At 44.8% G+C, this 16,684-nt stretch overlaps 1 protein-coding gene across 1 annotated transcript in view; it reads right to left on the bottom strand.

Moving 5' to 3' along the window:
• The window catches only part of LOC123491976 (lysosomal-trafficking regulator-like), a gene marked incomplete at its 3' end in the record, with an annotated part of 197,496 nt that overhangs the window by 75,930 nt on the left and 104,882 nt on the right, over positions 1-16,684 (bottom strand). Inside the window, 3 exon segments of the mRNA XM_045223552.1 lie at positions 812-912; positions 5,257-5,436; positions 5,841-6,370. Coding sequence (XP_045079487.1) covers positions 812-912; positions 5,257-5,436; positions 5,841-6,370 — 811 coding nt within the window.

The following is a 16,684-nucleotide window of genomic DNA, read 5'->3' as shown; positions in this document are numbered from 1 at the left end:
TCAGGCTGTCTGGAGCCGCCGGTCCTGTTCTCTAACCTCTTGGCTACGTACCTGAGCAGGTCAGTCAGGCTGCGTCTCAGGCTGTCTGGAGCCGCCGGTCCTGTTCTCTAACCTCTTGGCTACGTACCTGAGCAGGTCAGTCAGGCTGCGTCTCAGGCTGTCTGGTAGAGCCGGTCCTGTTCTCTAACCTCTTGGCTACGTACCTGAGCAGGTCAGTCAGGCTGCGTCTCAGGCTGTCTGGTAGAGCCGGTCCTGTTCTCTAAGCTCTTGGCTACGTACCTGAGCAGGTCAGTCAGGCTGCGTCTCAGGCTGTCTGGTAGAGCCGGTCCTGTTCTCTAAGCTCTTGGCTACGTACCTGAGCAGGTCAGTCAGGCTGCGTCTCAGGCTGTCTGGTAGAGCCGGTCCTGTTCTCTAACCTCTTGGCTACGTACCTGAGCAGGTCAGTCAGGCTGCGTCTCAGGCTGTCTAGCGCCGCCGGTCCTGTTCTCTAACCTCTTGGCTACGTACCTGAGCAGGTCAGTCAGGCTGCGTCTCAGGCTGTCTGGAGCCGCCGGTCCTGTTCTCTAACCTCTTGGCTACGTACCTGAGCAGGTCAGTCAGGCTGCGTCTCAGGCTGTCTAGCGCCGCCGGTCCTGTTCTCTAACCTCTTGGCTACATACCTGAGCAGGTCAGTCAGGCTGCGTCTCAGGCTGTCTGGAGCCGCCGGTCCTGTTCTCTAACCTCTTGGCTACGTACCTGAGCAGGTCAGTCAGGCTGCGTCTCAGGCTGTCTAGCGCCGCCGGTCCTGTTCTCTAACCTCTTGGCTACGTACCTGAGCAGGTCAGTCAGGCTGCGTCTCAGGCTGTCTGGTAGAGCCTCACTCTGACCCACGTCTACTGACATCAGGTGGAGGATGGTCCTCAGCAGCATCCTCTGAGAGGAGACAGATCAGATTGTTCTTTATTATTAATTAGCTAGTCATACTCCGGGATGGAAGTGAAGGATTATGGGCACCGGCCAGCCAGGCTGGATGATGTTCCACTAGCCAAATGTATGCCATGCCATACTTAAGAATATTACTTTTGGGCTAGTTTGGCATATTTCCTCCTAGTCTGGTCTGAAAATACTAGCCTTGGGCTAACATTTACATTCCATTGTAGTCATTTAGCAGACGCTCTTATCCAGAGCCACTTACAGGACTATCTTTATTTTCATCACTCGTGGTAATACTTACAGCCATAGTAAAACAAAACCAATACAAATACTTGCAACATTACAAACTATAACACTACAATGTCAAACTATCACAATACAATGACAATACAATGTCAAACTATCACAATACAACGACAATGCAATGTCAAACTATCACAATACAATGACAACCTATCACACTACAATGACAATGCAATGTCAAACTATCACAATACAATGACAAACTATCAAAATACAATGACAATGCAATGTCAAATTATCACAATACAATGACACTACAATGTCAAACTATCACACTACAATGACAATAAAATGTCAAACTATCACAATACAATGTCAAACTATCACAATACAATGACAATACAATGTCAAACTATCACAATACAACGACAATGCAATGTCAAACTATCACAATACAATGACAACCTATCACACTACAATGACAATGCAATGTCAAACTATCACAATACAATGACAAACTATCAAAATACAATGACAATGCAATGTCAAATTATCACAATACAATGTCAATACAATGTCAAAATATCACAATACAATGACACTACAATGTCAAACTATCACACTACAATGACAATAAAATGTCAAACTATCACAATACAATGTCAAACTATCACAATACAATGACAAACTATCACAATACAATGACAATACAATGTCAAACTATCACAATACAATGACAATAAAATGTCAAACTATCACTATACAATGACACTACAATGTCAAACTATCACAATACAATGACAATATAATGTCAAACTATCACAATACAATGTCAAACTATCACTATACAATGACAATACAATGACAAACTATCACAATACAATGACAATACAATGACAAACTATCACAATACAATGACAAACTATCACAATACAATGTCAAACTATCACAATACAATGACAATACAATGTCAAACTATCACAATACAATGACAACCTATCACACTACAATGACAATACAATGTCAAACTATCACAATACAATGACAAACTATAACAATACAATGACAATACAATGTCAAACTATCACAATACAATGTCAAACTATCACAATACAATGACAAACTATCACAATACAATGACAATACAATGTCAAACTATCACAATACAATGACAATAAAATGTCAAACTATCACTATACAATGACACTACAATGTCAAACTATCACAATACAATGACAATATAATGTCAAACTATCACAATACAATGTCAAACTATCACAATACAATGTCAAACTATCACAATACAATGACAATACAATGTCAAACTATCACAATACAATGTCAATAAAATGTCAAACTATCACAATACAATGACAATAAAATGTCAAACTATCACTATACAATGACAATACAATGTCAAACTATCACAATACAATGTCAAACTATCACTATACAATGACAATACAATGACAAACTATCACAATACAATGACAATACAATGACAAACTATCACAATACAATGACAATACAATGTCAAACTATCACAATACAATGTCAAACTATCACAATACAATGACAATACAATGTCAAACTATCACAATACAATGACAACCTATCACACTACAATGACAATACAATGTCAAACTATCACAATACAATGACAAACTATAACAATACAATGACAATACAATGTCAAACTATCACAATACAATGTCAAACTATCACACTACAATGACAATACAATGTCAAACTATCACAATACAATGACAAACTATCACAATACAATGACAATACAATGTCAAACTATCACAATACAATGTCAAACTATCACAATACAATGACAATACAATGTCAAACTATCACAATACAATGACAATACAATGACAATACAATGTCAAACTATCACAATACAACGACAATGCAATGTCAAACTATCACAATACAATGACAATACAATGTCAAACTATCACACTACAATGACAATGCAATGTCAAACTATCACACTACAATGACAATGCAATGTCAAACTATCACAATACAATGACAAAATATCACAATACAATGACAATACAATGTCAAATTATCACAATACAATGTCAATACAATGTCAAACTATCACACTACAATGACAATGCAATGTCAAACCATCACAATACAATGCCAATGCAATGTCAAACTATCACAATACAATGACAAAATATCACAATACAATGACAATACAATGTCAAACTATCACAATACAATGTCAAACTATCACAATACAATGACAATACAATGTCAAACTATCACAATACAATGACAATACAATGTCAAACTATCACAATACAATGCCAATGCAATGGCAAACTATCACACTACAATGACAATACAATGACAATGCAATGTCAAACTATCACAATACAATGTCAAACTATCACAATACAATGTCAAACTATCACAATACAATGTCAAATTATCAAAATACAATGACAATGCAATGTCAAACTATCACAATACAATGTCAATACAATGTCAAACTATCACAATACAATGACAAAATATCACAATACAATGACAATACAATGTCAAATTATCACAATACAATGTCAATACAATGTCAAACTATCACACTACAATGACAATGCAATGTCAAACTATCACAATACAATGACAAAATATCACAATACAATGACAATACAATGTCAAACTATCACAATACAATGTCAAACTATCACACTACAATGACAATGCAATGTCAAACTATCACACTACAATGACAATGCAATGTCAAACTATCACAATACAATGACAAAATATCACAATACAATGACAATACAATGTCAAATTATCACAATACAATGTCAATACAATGTCAAACTATCACATTACAATGACAATGCAATGTCAAACCATCACAATACAATGCCAATGCAATGTCAAACTATCACAATACAATGACAAAATATCACAATACAATGACAATACAATGTCAAACTATCACAATACAATGTCAAACTATCACAATACAATGACAATACAATGTCAAACTATCACAATACAATGACAATACAATGTCAAACTATCACAATACAATGCCAATGCAATGGCAAACTATCACACTACAATGACAATACAATGACAATGCAATGTCAAACTATCACAATACAATGTCAAACTATCACAATACAATGTCAAACTATCACAATACAATGTCAAATTATCAAAATACAATGACAATGCAATGTCAAACTATCACAATACAATGTCAATACAATGTCAAACTATCACAATACAATGACAAAATATCACAATACAATGACAATACAATGTCAAATTATCACAATACAATGTCAATACAATGTCAAACTATCACACTACAATGACAATGCAATGTCAAACTATCACAATACAATGACAAAATATCACAATACAATGACAATACAATGTCAAACTATCACAATACAATGTCAAACTATCACAATACAATGACAATACAATGTCAAACTATCACAATACAATGACAATACAATGTCAAACTATCACAATACAATGCCAATGCAATGGCAAACTATCACACTACAATGACAATACAATGACAATGCAATGTCAAACTATCACAATACAATTTCAAACTATCACAATACAATGTCAAACTATCACAATACAATGTCAAATTATCAAAATACAATGACAATGCAATGTCAAACTATCACAATACAATGTCAATACAATGTCAAACTATCACAATGCAATGTCAAACTTTCACAATACAATGACAATACAATGTCAAACTATCACAATACAACGACAATACAATGTCAAACTATCACAATACAATGCCAACACAATGTCAAACTATCACACTACAATGACAATACAATGTCAAACTTTCACAATACAATGACAATACAATGTCAAACTATCACAATACAATGTCAAACTATCACAATACAATGTCAAACTATCACAATACAATGACAATAGTAAGTACAGCACAATGTGTAAAAAGACCAATTCAAGCATTTACATTAAGTATTGAATTATTGTATTAAATATATTAAGTATATTATTAAATACATTAAGTATTTTATTCAATTAAGACAAATGAAAGTACAGGGGTACCTGGACCAGAGCGATGGGTTCCTCTGTCCAGCCTCCAGCCAGCTCCTCCGCCCCCTCTCCTCCCACTCCTCCCCCCGGACCACAGCAGTCTCCAAACTCGGTGAGGATCTCAGTGAGGCTAGGCACCACACTGACAGCCAGACCCGGGTTGTGGTTGATGCTCATGTCAAACTTACACACCTTGAAAAAAAGGAATGAATTATTTTTGGGGGACATATTGAAAATACATATAGAGCTACTGCAGCTACTTGAGAACAACTATACATTCAACATGATGTAGTATTAAATACACAAAGTCTTCAACATGATGTAGTATTAAATACACAAAGTCTTCAACATGATGTAGTATTAAATACACAAAGTCTTCAACATGATGTAGTATTAAATACACAAAGTCTTCAACATGATGTAGTATTAAATACACAAAGTCTTCAACATGATGTAGTATTAAATACACAAAGTCTACCAACTTATTTCCATTGTGGTCCTGGTTGTAGCAAAAATGGACAGCTTGGGCAAGATTGACAAGGCTGTGCATTGGGCACTTCACATTCAATACAATTAGAAAATACACACACACACACCTTCTCCAGGAGCGAGAGCAGAACATGACAGAGGTCGAAGGGAGAGTTCTCCATCCGGTTGAATATGGACATGGCAGCTGGGTCAGTCAGGGTCTCTGTGTCCGCGGTGGTCCGGGGTTGTGGGTAGAGGGGGAAAGGCGAGGCCATGGTGGTTTCGGGAGGGGGGACAGGGGGCGAGGGCAACAAGGGATCCTCCGAACGGTGATGCTGGCAGCTCACACGGATCGTAGTAGAACCGCGAGAACGCCGACTACGCACTCCACCTGCGCCACCACTGACGGCCTTGATGTCAGAGTTGGCGTCTGAGTCAGAGGTGGAGAGCTGGGAGCGGCGAGCATCCCTTATGGAGTAGCGCTGAGCGGTCTGGCGTGAGCGGCGCAGGACCTTCCAGGTGGAGCTACTGCTGCCGCCACCGCGTGACCGCTTCCCAGAGTGCAATGCACCGGTCTTCTGGACTTTCCCCGCCCTCAGGGGGACGGCCTTCACCTCCCGGCTCAGGAACACTTCCAGCAGAGATGGCAGGGTGAAATCTGGCAACACAGAAATACTACAGTCAGAGATGGCAGGGTGAAATCTGGCAACACAGAAAAACTACAGTCAGAGATGGCAGGGTGAAATCTGGCAACACAGAAATACTACAGTCAGAGATGGCAGGGTGAAATCTGGCAACACAGAAAAACTACAGTCAGAGATGGCAGGGTGAAATCTGGCAACACAGAAAAACTACAGTCAGAGATGGCAGGGTGAAATCTGGCAACACAGAAATACTACAGTCAGAGATGGCAGGGTGAAATCTGGCAACACAGAAATACTACAGTCAGAGATGGCAGGGTGAAATCTGGCAACACAGAAAAACTACAGTCAGAGATGGCAGGGTGAAATCTGGCAACACAGAAAAACTACAGTCAGAGATGGCAGGGTGAAATCTGGCAACACAGAAATACTACAGTCAGAGATGGCAGGGTGAAATCTGGCAACACAGAAAAACTACAGTCAGAGATGGCAGGGTGAAATCTGGCAACACAGAAAAACTACAGTCAGAGATGGCAGGGTGAAATCTGGCAACACAGAAAAACTACAGTCAGAGATGGCAGGGTGAAATCTGGCAACACAGAAAAACTACAGTCAGAGATGGCAGGGTGAAATCTGGCAACACAGAAAAACTACAGTCAGAGATGGCAGGGTGAAATCTGGCAACACAGAAAAACTACAGTCAGAGATGGCAGGGTGAAATCTGGCAACACAGAAAAACTACAGTCAGAGATGGCAGGGTGAAATCTGGCAACACAGAAAAACTACAGTCAGAGATGGCAGGGTGAAATCTGGCAACACAGAAAAACTACAGTCAGAGATGGCAGGGTGAAATCTGGCAACACAGAAATACTACAGTCAGAGATGGCAGGGTGAAATCTGGCAACACAGAAAAACTACAGTCAGAGATGGCAGGGTGAAATCTGGCAACACAGAAAAACTACAGTCAGAGATGGCAGTGTGAAATCTGGCAACACAGAAAAACTACAGTCAGAGATGGCAGGGTGAAATCTGGCAACACAGAAAAACTACAGTCAGAGATGGCAGTGTGAAATCTGGCAACACAGAAATACTACAGTCAGAGATGGCAGGGTGAAATCTGGCAACACAGAAAAACTACAGTCAGAGATGGCAGTGTGAAATCTGGCAACACAGAAATACTACAGTCAGAGATGGCAGTGTGAAATCTGGCAACACAGAAATACTACAGTCAGAGATGGCAGTGTGAAATCTGGCAACACAGAAATACTACAGTCAGAGATGGCAGTGTGAAATCTGGCAACACAAACACTACTGTAAGGAAGGGTGAAATCTGGCAACGTAAAGACCTAGTCAAACAGCAACAGCATTACAACACAGCAGATATTGAAAGAATGGTTGACAGCTCCAGTCTGTAATGGTCTGTAGGGTTTCCAATGTTACCTGATTAACAACCTTAGAGACAAGGTGATTGGACACTACAGACAATCAATGACTTTAATTAGTCAAAAATCAATAAGAGGCTTTGAAGCAACAACAGAAAAGGGCCTACAGTACAGATCTCCAGTCGTCCACTTCTGGCACATTCTTCAATGTATAGTACAGTGCCATCAGAAAGGATTCACACCCCTTGACATTTTCCACACTTTGTTGTGTTACAAAGTGGGATTCAAATGGATTTAATTGTCATTTTTTGTCAATGATCTACACAAAATACTCTGTCATGTCAAAGTGGATGAAAAATTCTAACATTTGTAAAAAAAAAAAAAAAAACACTAATATATCTGGATTAAACAAGTATTCAACCCCCTGAGTCAATACATGTTAGAATCACCTTTAGCAGCGATTACAGCTGGGAGTCTTTCTGGGTCAGTCTCTAAGAGATTTCCACACCTGGGTTGTGCAACATTTGCCCATTAGTCTTTTCAAAATTCTTCAAGCTCTGTCAAATTGGTTGTTGATCGTTGCTAGACAACCATTTTCAGGTCTTGCCATAGATTGATTCAAGTAGATTTTAAACAAAGCCCTTATCAAGCTCCAACTGAAGGAGGAGAGTCCCCTGCATTGAGAAGAGGAGGAAGTAGGACAATACAATGAGCTCACTGTAGGATGGATGGTATATCATGTATGTACGCTACATACAGTGATGACTAAGACCTGCTTATCGTAAATTACCCCTCCTCCAAAACAATCTATACTAGATAAGTTGAGACAATATCCTTTCCCCCAATACAATCTATACTCTACTTTCCCCAAGTAACTGTTCTTCTCTATGAAGTAACGATAGAAGTAGCTGATGCCAACGGGCAACATGGACACTGAATGAATGGAGTGGATGGACCTCGCCCTCCATTTGGCAAATCTGACCATAACTCTATCCTCCTGATTCCTGCTTAAAAGCAAAAACTAAAGCAGGAAGCACCAGTGACTCGGTTAATAAAAAGTGGTCAGATGAAGCAGATGCTAAGCTAAAGGACTGTTTTGCTAGCACAGACTAGAATATGTTCCGGGATTCTTCAAATAGCATTGAGGAGTACACCACATCAGTCACTGGCTTCATCAATAAGTGCATCGATGATGTCGTCCCCACAGTGACCGTACGTACATACCCCAACCAGAAGCCATGGATTACAGGCAACATCCGCACCTAGCTAAAGGGTAGAGCTGCCGCTTTCAAGGAGCGGGACACTAATCCGGACGCTTATAAGAAATCCCGCTATGCCCTCAGACGAACCATCAAACAGGCAAAGAGTCAATACAGGCCTAAGATCGGATCGTACTATACCCGCTCCGACGCTCGTCGGATGTGGCAGGGCTCTCTACAAGGATCATATCACCTCCACCTTACCCGTCACCCTCGACCCACTTCAATTTGCTTACCGCCCCAATAGATTCACAGATGATACAATCGCCATCACACTGCACACTGCCCTATCCCATCTGGACAAGAGGAATACCTATGTAAGAATGCTGTTCATTGACTATAGCTCAGCATTCAACACCATAGTACCCTCCAAGCTCATCATTAAGCTCGAGGCCCTGGGTCTGAACCCCGCCCTGTGCAACTGGGTGGTCCTGGACTTCCTGACGGGCCGCCCCCAGGTGGTGAAGGTAGGAAACAACATCTCCACTTCGCTGATCCTCAACACTGGGGCCCCACAAGGGTGCGTGCTCAGCCCCCTCCTGTCCACCCTGTTCACCCATGACTGCGTGGCCAGGCACGCCTCCAACTCAATCATGAAGTTTGCAGACAAATCAAATCACATTTTATTTGCCACATGCGCCGAATACAACAGGTGTAGTACCGTGAAATGCTTACTTACAGCCCTTAACCAACAATGCATTTATTTTTTTATAAAAAAGTAAAATAAAACAACAACAACAAGGAGGCAGGTAGCTTAGTGGTTAAGAGCGTTGTGCCAGTAACCGAAAGGTCGCTGGTTCTAATCCCCGAGCCCACTAGGTGAAAAATCTGTCGATGTGCCCTTGAGCAAGGCACTTAACCCTAATTGCTCCTGTAAGTCGCTCTGGATAAGAGCGTCTGCTAAATGACCAATTATTTATTTATTATTATAACAAAAAAGTGTTGAGAAAAAAAGAGCAGAAGTAAAATAAAATAACAGTAGGGAGGCTATATACAGGGGGGTACCGGTGCAGAGTCAATGTGCGGGGGAACCAGCTAGTTGAGGTAGTTGAGGTAATATGTACATGTGGGTAGAGTTAAAGTGACTATGCATAAATAATTAACAGAGTAGCAGCAGTGTAAAAAGATGGGGTGGGGGGGCAGTGCAAATAGTCCGGGTAGCCATGATTAGCTGTTCAGGAGTCTTATGGCTTGGGGGTAGAAGCTGTTATGATGCCTTTTGGACCTAGACTTGGCGCTCCGGTACCGCTTGCCGTGTGGTAGCAGAGAGAACAGTCTATGACTAGGGTGGCTGGAGTCTTCGACCATTTTGAGGGCCTTCCTCTGACACCGCCTGGTATAGAGGTCCTGGATGGCAGGAAGCTTGGCCCCAGTGATGTACTGGGCTGTCCTGGTATAGAGGTCCTGGATGGCAGGAAGCTTGGCCCCAGTGATGTACTGGGCTGTCCTGGTATAGAGGTCCTGGATGGCAGGAAGCTTGGCCCCAGTGATGTACTGGGCTGTCCTGGTATAGAGGTCCTGGATGGCAGGAAGCTTGGCCCCAGTGATGTACTGGGCTGTCCTGGTATAGAGGTCCTGGATGGCAGGAAGCTTGGCCCCAGTGATGTACTGGGCTGTCCTGGTATAGAGGTCCTGGATGGCAGGAAGCTTGGCCCCAGTGATGTACTGGGCTGTCCTGGTATAGAGGTCCTGGATGGCAGGAAGCTTGGCCCCAGTGATGTACTGGGCTGTCCTGGTATAGAGGTCCTGGATGGCAGGAAGCTTGGTCCCAGTGATGTACTGGGCTGTCCTGGTATAGAGGTCCTGGATGGCAGGAAGCTTGGCCCCAGTGATGTACTGGGCCGTACGCACTACCCTCTGTAGTGCCTTGGTGTGTTTGGACCATGATAGTTTGTTGGTGATGTGGACACCAAGGAACCTGAGGCAGGAAGCTCGGCCCCAGTTGAGAGTAGTGCCAGGCACTGGAGAGGGGTGAGAGCAGGTGGGTCTGGCCAGAGTGATGTCCGTAATAATAACAGCCATATTGGACGAGCGTCAGAGCCGGTGTAGTACGAGTCAATCTTAGGCCTGTATTGACGCTTTGCCTGTTTGATGGTTCGTCTGAGGGCATAGCGGGATTTCTTATAAGCGTCTGGGTTAGAGTCCTGCTCCTTGAAAGCGGCAGCTCTACCCTTTAGCTCAGTGTGGATGTTGCCTGTAATCCATGGCTTCTGGTTGGGATATGTACGTACGGTCACTGTGGGGAAGACGTCACGGAACATATTCCAGTCTGTGCTAGCAAAACAGTCCTGTAGCGTAGCATCCGTGTCATCTGACCACTTCTGTATTGAGCGAGTCACTGGTACTTCCTGCTTTAGTTTCTGCTTGTAAGCAGGAATCAGGAGGATAGAGTTACGGTCAGATTCGTCAAGTGGAGGGACAGCGTTGTATGCGTCTCGGTGTGTGGATTAAAGGTGGTCTAGAGTTTCTTTCCCCTCTGGTTAAAGATGTGACATGCTGGTAGAAATTAGGTAAAACAAATGTAAGTTTGCCTGCATTAAAGTCCCCGGCCACTAGGAGCGCCGCTTCTGGATGAGCATTTTACTTGTTTGCTTATGGCCTTATACAGCTCGATGAGAGCAGTATATCCTTCACTTTGGACTCATTAAAGAAAAAATCTTTGTCTAGTTCGAGGTGAGTAATCGCTGTTCTGATGTCCAGAAGCTCTTTTCGGTCATAACAGACGGTAGCAGCAACTTTATGTACAAAATAAGTTACAAACAATACGAAAAAACTAACAAAATAGCACAGTTGGTTAGAAACCCATAAAATTGCCAGCCACCTCCTCCGGCGCCATTATAGATTATCAGAAGATTTTCTAGCAGACTTAAGTCAAAACTGTAACTCGACCACTCCGGAACATCCACTGTCTTCTTGGTAAGCAACTCCAGTGTAGATTTGGCCTTGTGTTTTAGGTTATTGTCCTGCTGAAAGGTGAATTCATCTCCCCGTCTCTGGTGGAAAGCAGACTGAACCAGGTTCTAGGTTTTAACTGTGCTTAGCTAAACATTATTTATTTTTTTATTCTGGAAAAACTCCCCAGTCCTTAACGATGACAAGCATACCCATAACATGATGCAGCCACCACTATGCTTGAAAATATGGAGAGTGGTACTCAGTGATGTGTTGTATTGGATTTGCCCCAAACATAACACTTTGTATTCAGGACAAAAAGTGAATTGCTTTGTCACATTATTTGCAGTATTTCTTTAGTGCCTTGTTGCAAACAGGATGCATGTTTTGGAATATTTGTATTCTGTACAGGCTTCCTTCTTTTCACTCTGTCATTTAGGTTAGTATTGTGGAGTAACTACAATGTTGTGGATCCATCCTCAGTTTTCTCCTATCACATCCATTAAACTCTGTAACTGTTTTAAAGTCACCATTGGCCTCAACGTAGTCATTCAAAAATCATGTTAAACACCAATATTGCACACAGAGTGAGTCCATGCAACGTATTATGTGACTTCTTAAGCAAATTGGGTATTGTGTGTAGACCAGTGACAAAATGTAGAAGGGGGTGTGAATACTTTCTGAAGGCACTGTAGTTGGCTCTTTAGTGTGATGGACGTCACTGTGCTTGTTTAAGACTATATATTCCCTTCCTTCCTTACCAGGCTCCAACTAGTATTTCTCTGCCTCGAATGTCTAGGGGAGTTTGCCTCTTATCAAATAATAATGGATCTATATCAAAAGGTGCTAAACTTCATTTCCCTGAGAAAGTCTAATGGAGGCGATATAGAACGAATATAGCAGCAACTAATAAGATAACTATGTAGGAGGAGCATGTTAAAACAGATTAGCAGGACAACACTAAATACCCCAGTCATCCATCCATCCTCAATCAGCTACAGTAAGCCTCCATCCACTCCATCTATACTCAATCAGCTACAGTAAGCCTCCATCCACTCCATCCATCCTCAATCAGCTACAGTAAGCCTCCATCCACTCCATCCATCCTCAATCAGCTACAGTAAGCCTCCATCCACTCCATCCATCCTCAATCAGCTACAGTAAGCCTCCATCCACTCCATCCATCCTCAATCAGCTACAGTAAGCCTCCATCCACTCCATCCATCCTCAATCAGCTACAGTAAGCCTCCATCCACTCCATCTATACTCAATCAGCTACAGTAAGCCTCCATCCACTCCATCCATCCTCAATCAGCTACAGTAAGCCTCCATCCACTCCATCCATCCTCAATCAGCTACAGTAAGCCTCCATCCACTCCATCTATACTCAATCAGCTACAGTAAGCATCCATCCACTCCATCCATCCTCAATCAGCTACAGTAAGCCTCCATCCTCAATCAGCTACAGTAAGCCTCCATCCACTCCATCTATACTCAATCAGCTACAGTAAGCATCCATCCACTCCATCTATACTCAATCAGCTACAGTAAGCCTCCATCCACTCCATCCATCCTCAATCAGCTACAGTAAGCCTCCATCCACTCCATCTATACTCAATCAGCTACAGTAAGCCTCCATCCTCAATCAGCTACAGTAAGCCTCCATCCACTCCATCCATCCTCAATCAGCTACAGTAAGCCTCCATCCACTCCATCTATACTCAATCAGCTACAGTAAGCCTCCATCCACTCCATCCATCCTCAATCAGCTACAGTAAGCCTCCATCCACTCCATCCATCCTCAATCAGCTACAGTAAGCCTCCATCCACTCCATCCATCCTCAATCAGCTACAGTAAGCCTCCATCCACTCCATCCATCCTCAATCAGCTACAGTAAGCCTCCATCCACTCCATCCATCCTCAATCAGCTACAGTAAGCCTCCATCCACTCCATCTATACTCAATCAGCTACAGTAAGCCTCCATCCACTCCATCCATCCTCAATCAGCTACAGTAAGCCTCCATCCACTCCATCCATCCTCAATCAGCTACAGTAAGCCTCCATCCACTCCATCCTCAATCAGCTACAGTAAGCCTCCATCCACTCCATCCATCCTCAATCAGCTACAGTAAGCCTCCATCCACTCCATCTATACTCAATCAGCTACAGTAAGCCTCCATCCACTCCATCCATCCTCAATCAGCTACAGTAAGCCTCCATCCACTCCATCCATCCTCAATCAGCTACAGTAAGCCTCCATCCACTCCATCCATCCTCAATCAGCTACAGTAAGCCTCCATCCACTCCATCTATACTCAATCAGCTACAGTAAGCCTCCATCCACTCCATCCATCCTCAATCAGCTACAGTAAGCATCCATCCACTCTTGGGATGTGACAAACTGACAATTTTTCTTAACGTTTAAAGTTTTCTGTTAAAACGATAACAAAAAAAATCATAGAATTCCAAATCAATTCACAATGCAGAATAATGCTCCTATTACGTATGTATGACCTCAAGGGCCGGGTAATGAAGTTATATTTAACACAACCTTTTACAGACATAGAACAGGCAGGACAGGCAGGCCAGCACGATGGAGAGAGAGAGAGGAGGGACAGGCAGGCCAGCATGACAGAGAGAGAGAGAGGACAGGCAGGCCAGCACGACAGAGAGAGAGAGAGGAGGATAGGCAGGCCAGCACGACAGAGAGAGAGAGAGGAGGATAGGCAGGCCAGCACGACAGAGAGAGAGAGAGGAGGATAGGCAGGCCAGCACGACAGAGAGAGAGAGAGGAGGATAGGCAGGCCAGCACGACAGAGAGAGAGAGAGAGAGGAGGGACAGGCAGGCCAGCACGACAGAGAGAGAGAGGAGACAGGCAGGCCAGCACGACAGAGAGAGAGAGAGGACAGGCAGGCCAGCACGACAGAGAGAGAGAGAGGAGGAGGATAGGCAGGCCAGCACGACAGAGAGAGAGAGAGGAGGGACAGGCAGGCCAGCACGACAGAGAGAGAGAGGAGGACAGGCAGGCCAGCACGACAGAGAGGACAGGCAGGCCAGCACGACAGAGAGAGAGAGAGGAGGATAGGCAGGCCAGCACGACAGAGAGAGAGAGGAGGGACAGGCAGGCCAGCACGACAGAGAGAGAGGACAGGCAGGCCAGCACGACAGAGAGAGAGAGAGAGGACAGGCAGGCCAGCACGACAGAGAGAGAGAGAGGAGGGACAGGCAGGCCAGCACGACAGAGAGAGAGAGAGAGAGGAGGGACAGGCAGGCCAGCACGACAGAGAGAGAGAGAGAGGAGGGACAGGCAGGCCAGCACGACAGAGAGAGAGAGGAGGAGGGACAGGCAGGCCAGCACGACAGAGAGAGAGAGAGAGGAGGGACAGCACGACAGAGAGAGAGAGAGAGGAGGGACAGGCAGGCCAGCACGACAGAGAGAGAGAGGAGGGACAGGCAGGCCAGCACGACAGAGAGAGAGGGGGGACAGGCAGGCCAGCACGACAGAGAGAGAGAGAGGAGGGACAGGCAGGCCAGCACGACAGAGAGAGAGAGGAGGGACAGGCAGGCCAGCACGACAGAGAGAGAGAGGAGGGACAGGCAGGCCAGCACGACAGAGAGAGAGAGGAGGGACAGGCAGGCCAGCACGACAGAGAGAGAGAGGAGGGACAGGCAGGCCAGCACGACAGAGAGAGAGAGAGGACAGGCAGGCCAGCACGACAGAGAGAGAGAGAGGAGGATAGGCAGGCCAGCACGACAGAGAGAGAGAGAGAGAGGGAGGGACAGGCAGGCCAGCACGACAGAGAAAGAGAGGAGGACAGGCAGGCCAGCACGACAGAGAGAGAGAGGAGGAGGGACAGGCAGGCCAGCACGACAGAGAGAGAGAGGAGGAGGGACAGGCAGGCCAGCACGACAGAGAGAGAGAGAGAGGAGGGACAGCACGACAGAGAGAGAGAGAGAGGAGGGACAGGCAGGCCAGCACGACAGAGAGAGAGAGGAGGGACAGGCAGGCCAGCACGACAGAGAGAGAGAGGGGGACAGGCAGGCCAGCACGACAGAGAGAGAGAGAGGAGGGACAGGCAGGCCAGCACGACAGAGAGAGAGAGGAGGGACAGGCAGGCCAGCACGACAGAGAGAGAGAGGAGGGACAGGCAGGCCAGCACGACAGAGAGAGAGAGGAGGGACAGGCAGGCCAGCACGACAGAGAGAGAGAGGAGGGACAGGCAGGCCAGCACGACAGAGAGAGAGAGAGGACAGGCAGGCCAGCACGACAGAGAGAGAGAGAGGAGGATAGGCAGGCCAGCACGACAGAGAGAGAGAGAGAGAGGAGGGACAGGCAGGCCAGCACGACAGAGAAAGAGAGGAGGACAGGCAGGCCAGCACGACAGAGAGAGAGAGGAGGAGGGACAGGCAGGCCAGCACGACAGAGAGAGAGAGGAGGAGGGACAGGCAGGCCAGCACGACAGAGAGAGAGAGAGAGGAGGGACAGGCAGGCCAGCACGACAGAGAGAGAGAGGACAGGCAGGCCAGCACAACAGAGAGAGAGAGGACAGGCAGGCCAGCACGACAGAGAGAGAGGGGACAGGCAGGCCAGCACGACAGAGAGAGAGAGGACAGGCAGGCCAGCACGAGGGAGAGAGAGAGGAGGGACAGGCAGGCCAGCACGACAGAGAGAGAGAGGAGGGACAGGCAGGCCAGCACGACAGAGAGAGAGAGGAGGAGGGACAGGCAGGCCAGCACAACAGAGAGAGAGAGGACAGGCAGGCCAGCACGACAGAGAGAGAGAGGATGGACAGGC

This window comes from Coregonus clupeaformis, chromosome 1 (genome assembly GCF_020615455.1).
Source record: "Coregonus clupeaformis isolate EN_2021a chromosome 1, ASM2061545v1, whole genome shotgun sequence".
In the NCBI taxonomy this organism is placed as follows: Eukaryota; Metazoa; Chordata; class Actinopteri; order Salmoniformes; family Salmonidae; genus Coregonus; species Coregonus clupeaformis.
The sequence above is the reverse complement of the archived record's forward strand: the minus strand, read 5'-3'. Positions and strand labels throughout refer to the sequence as shown.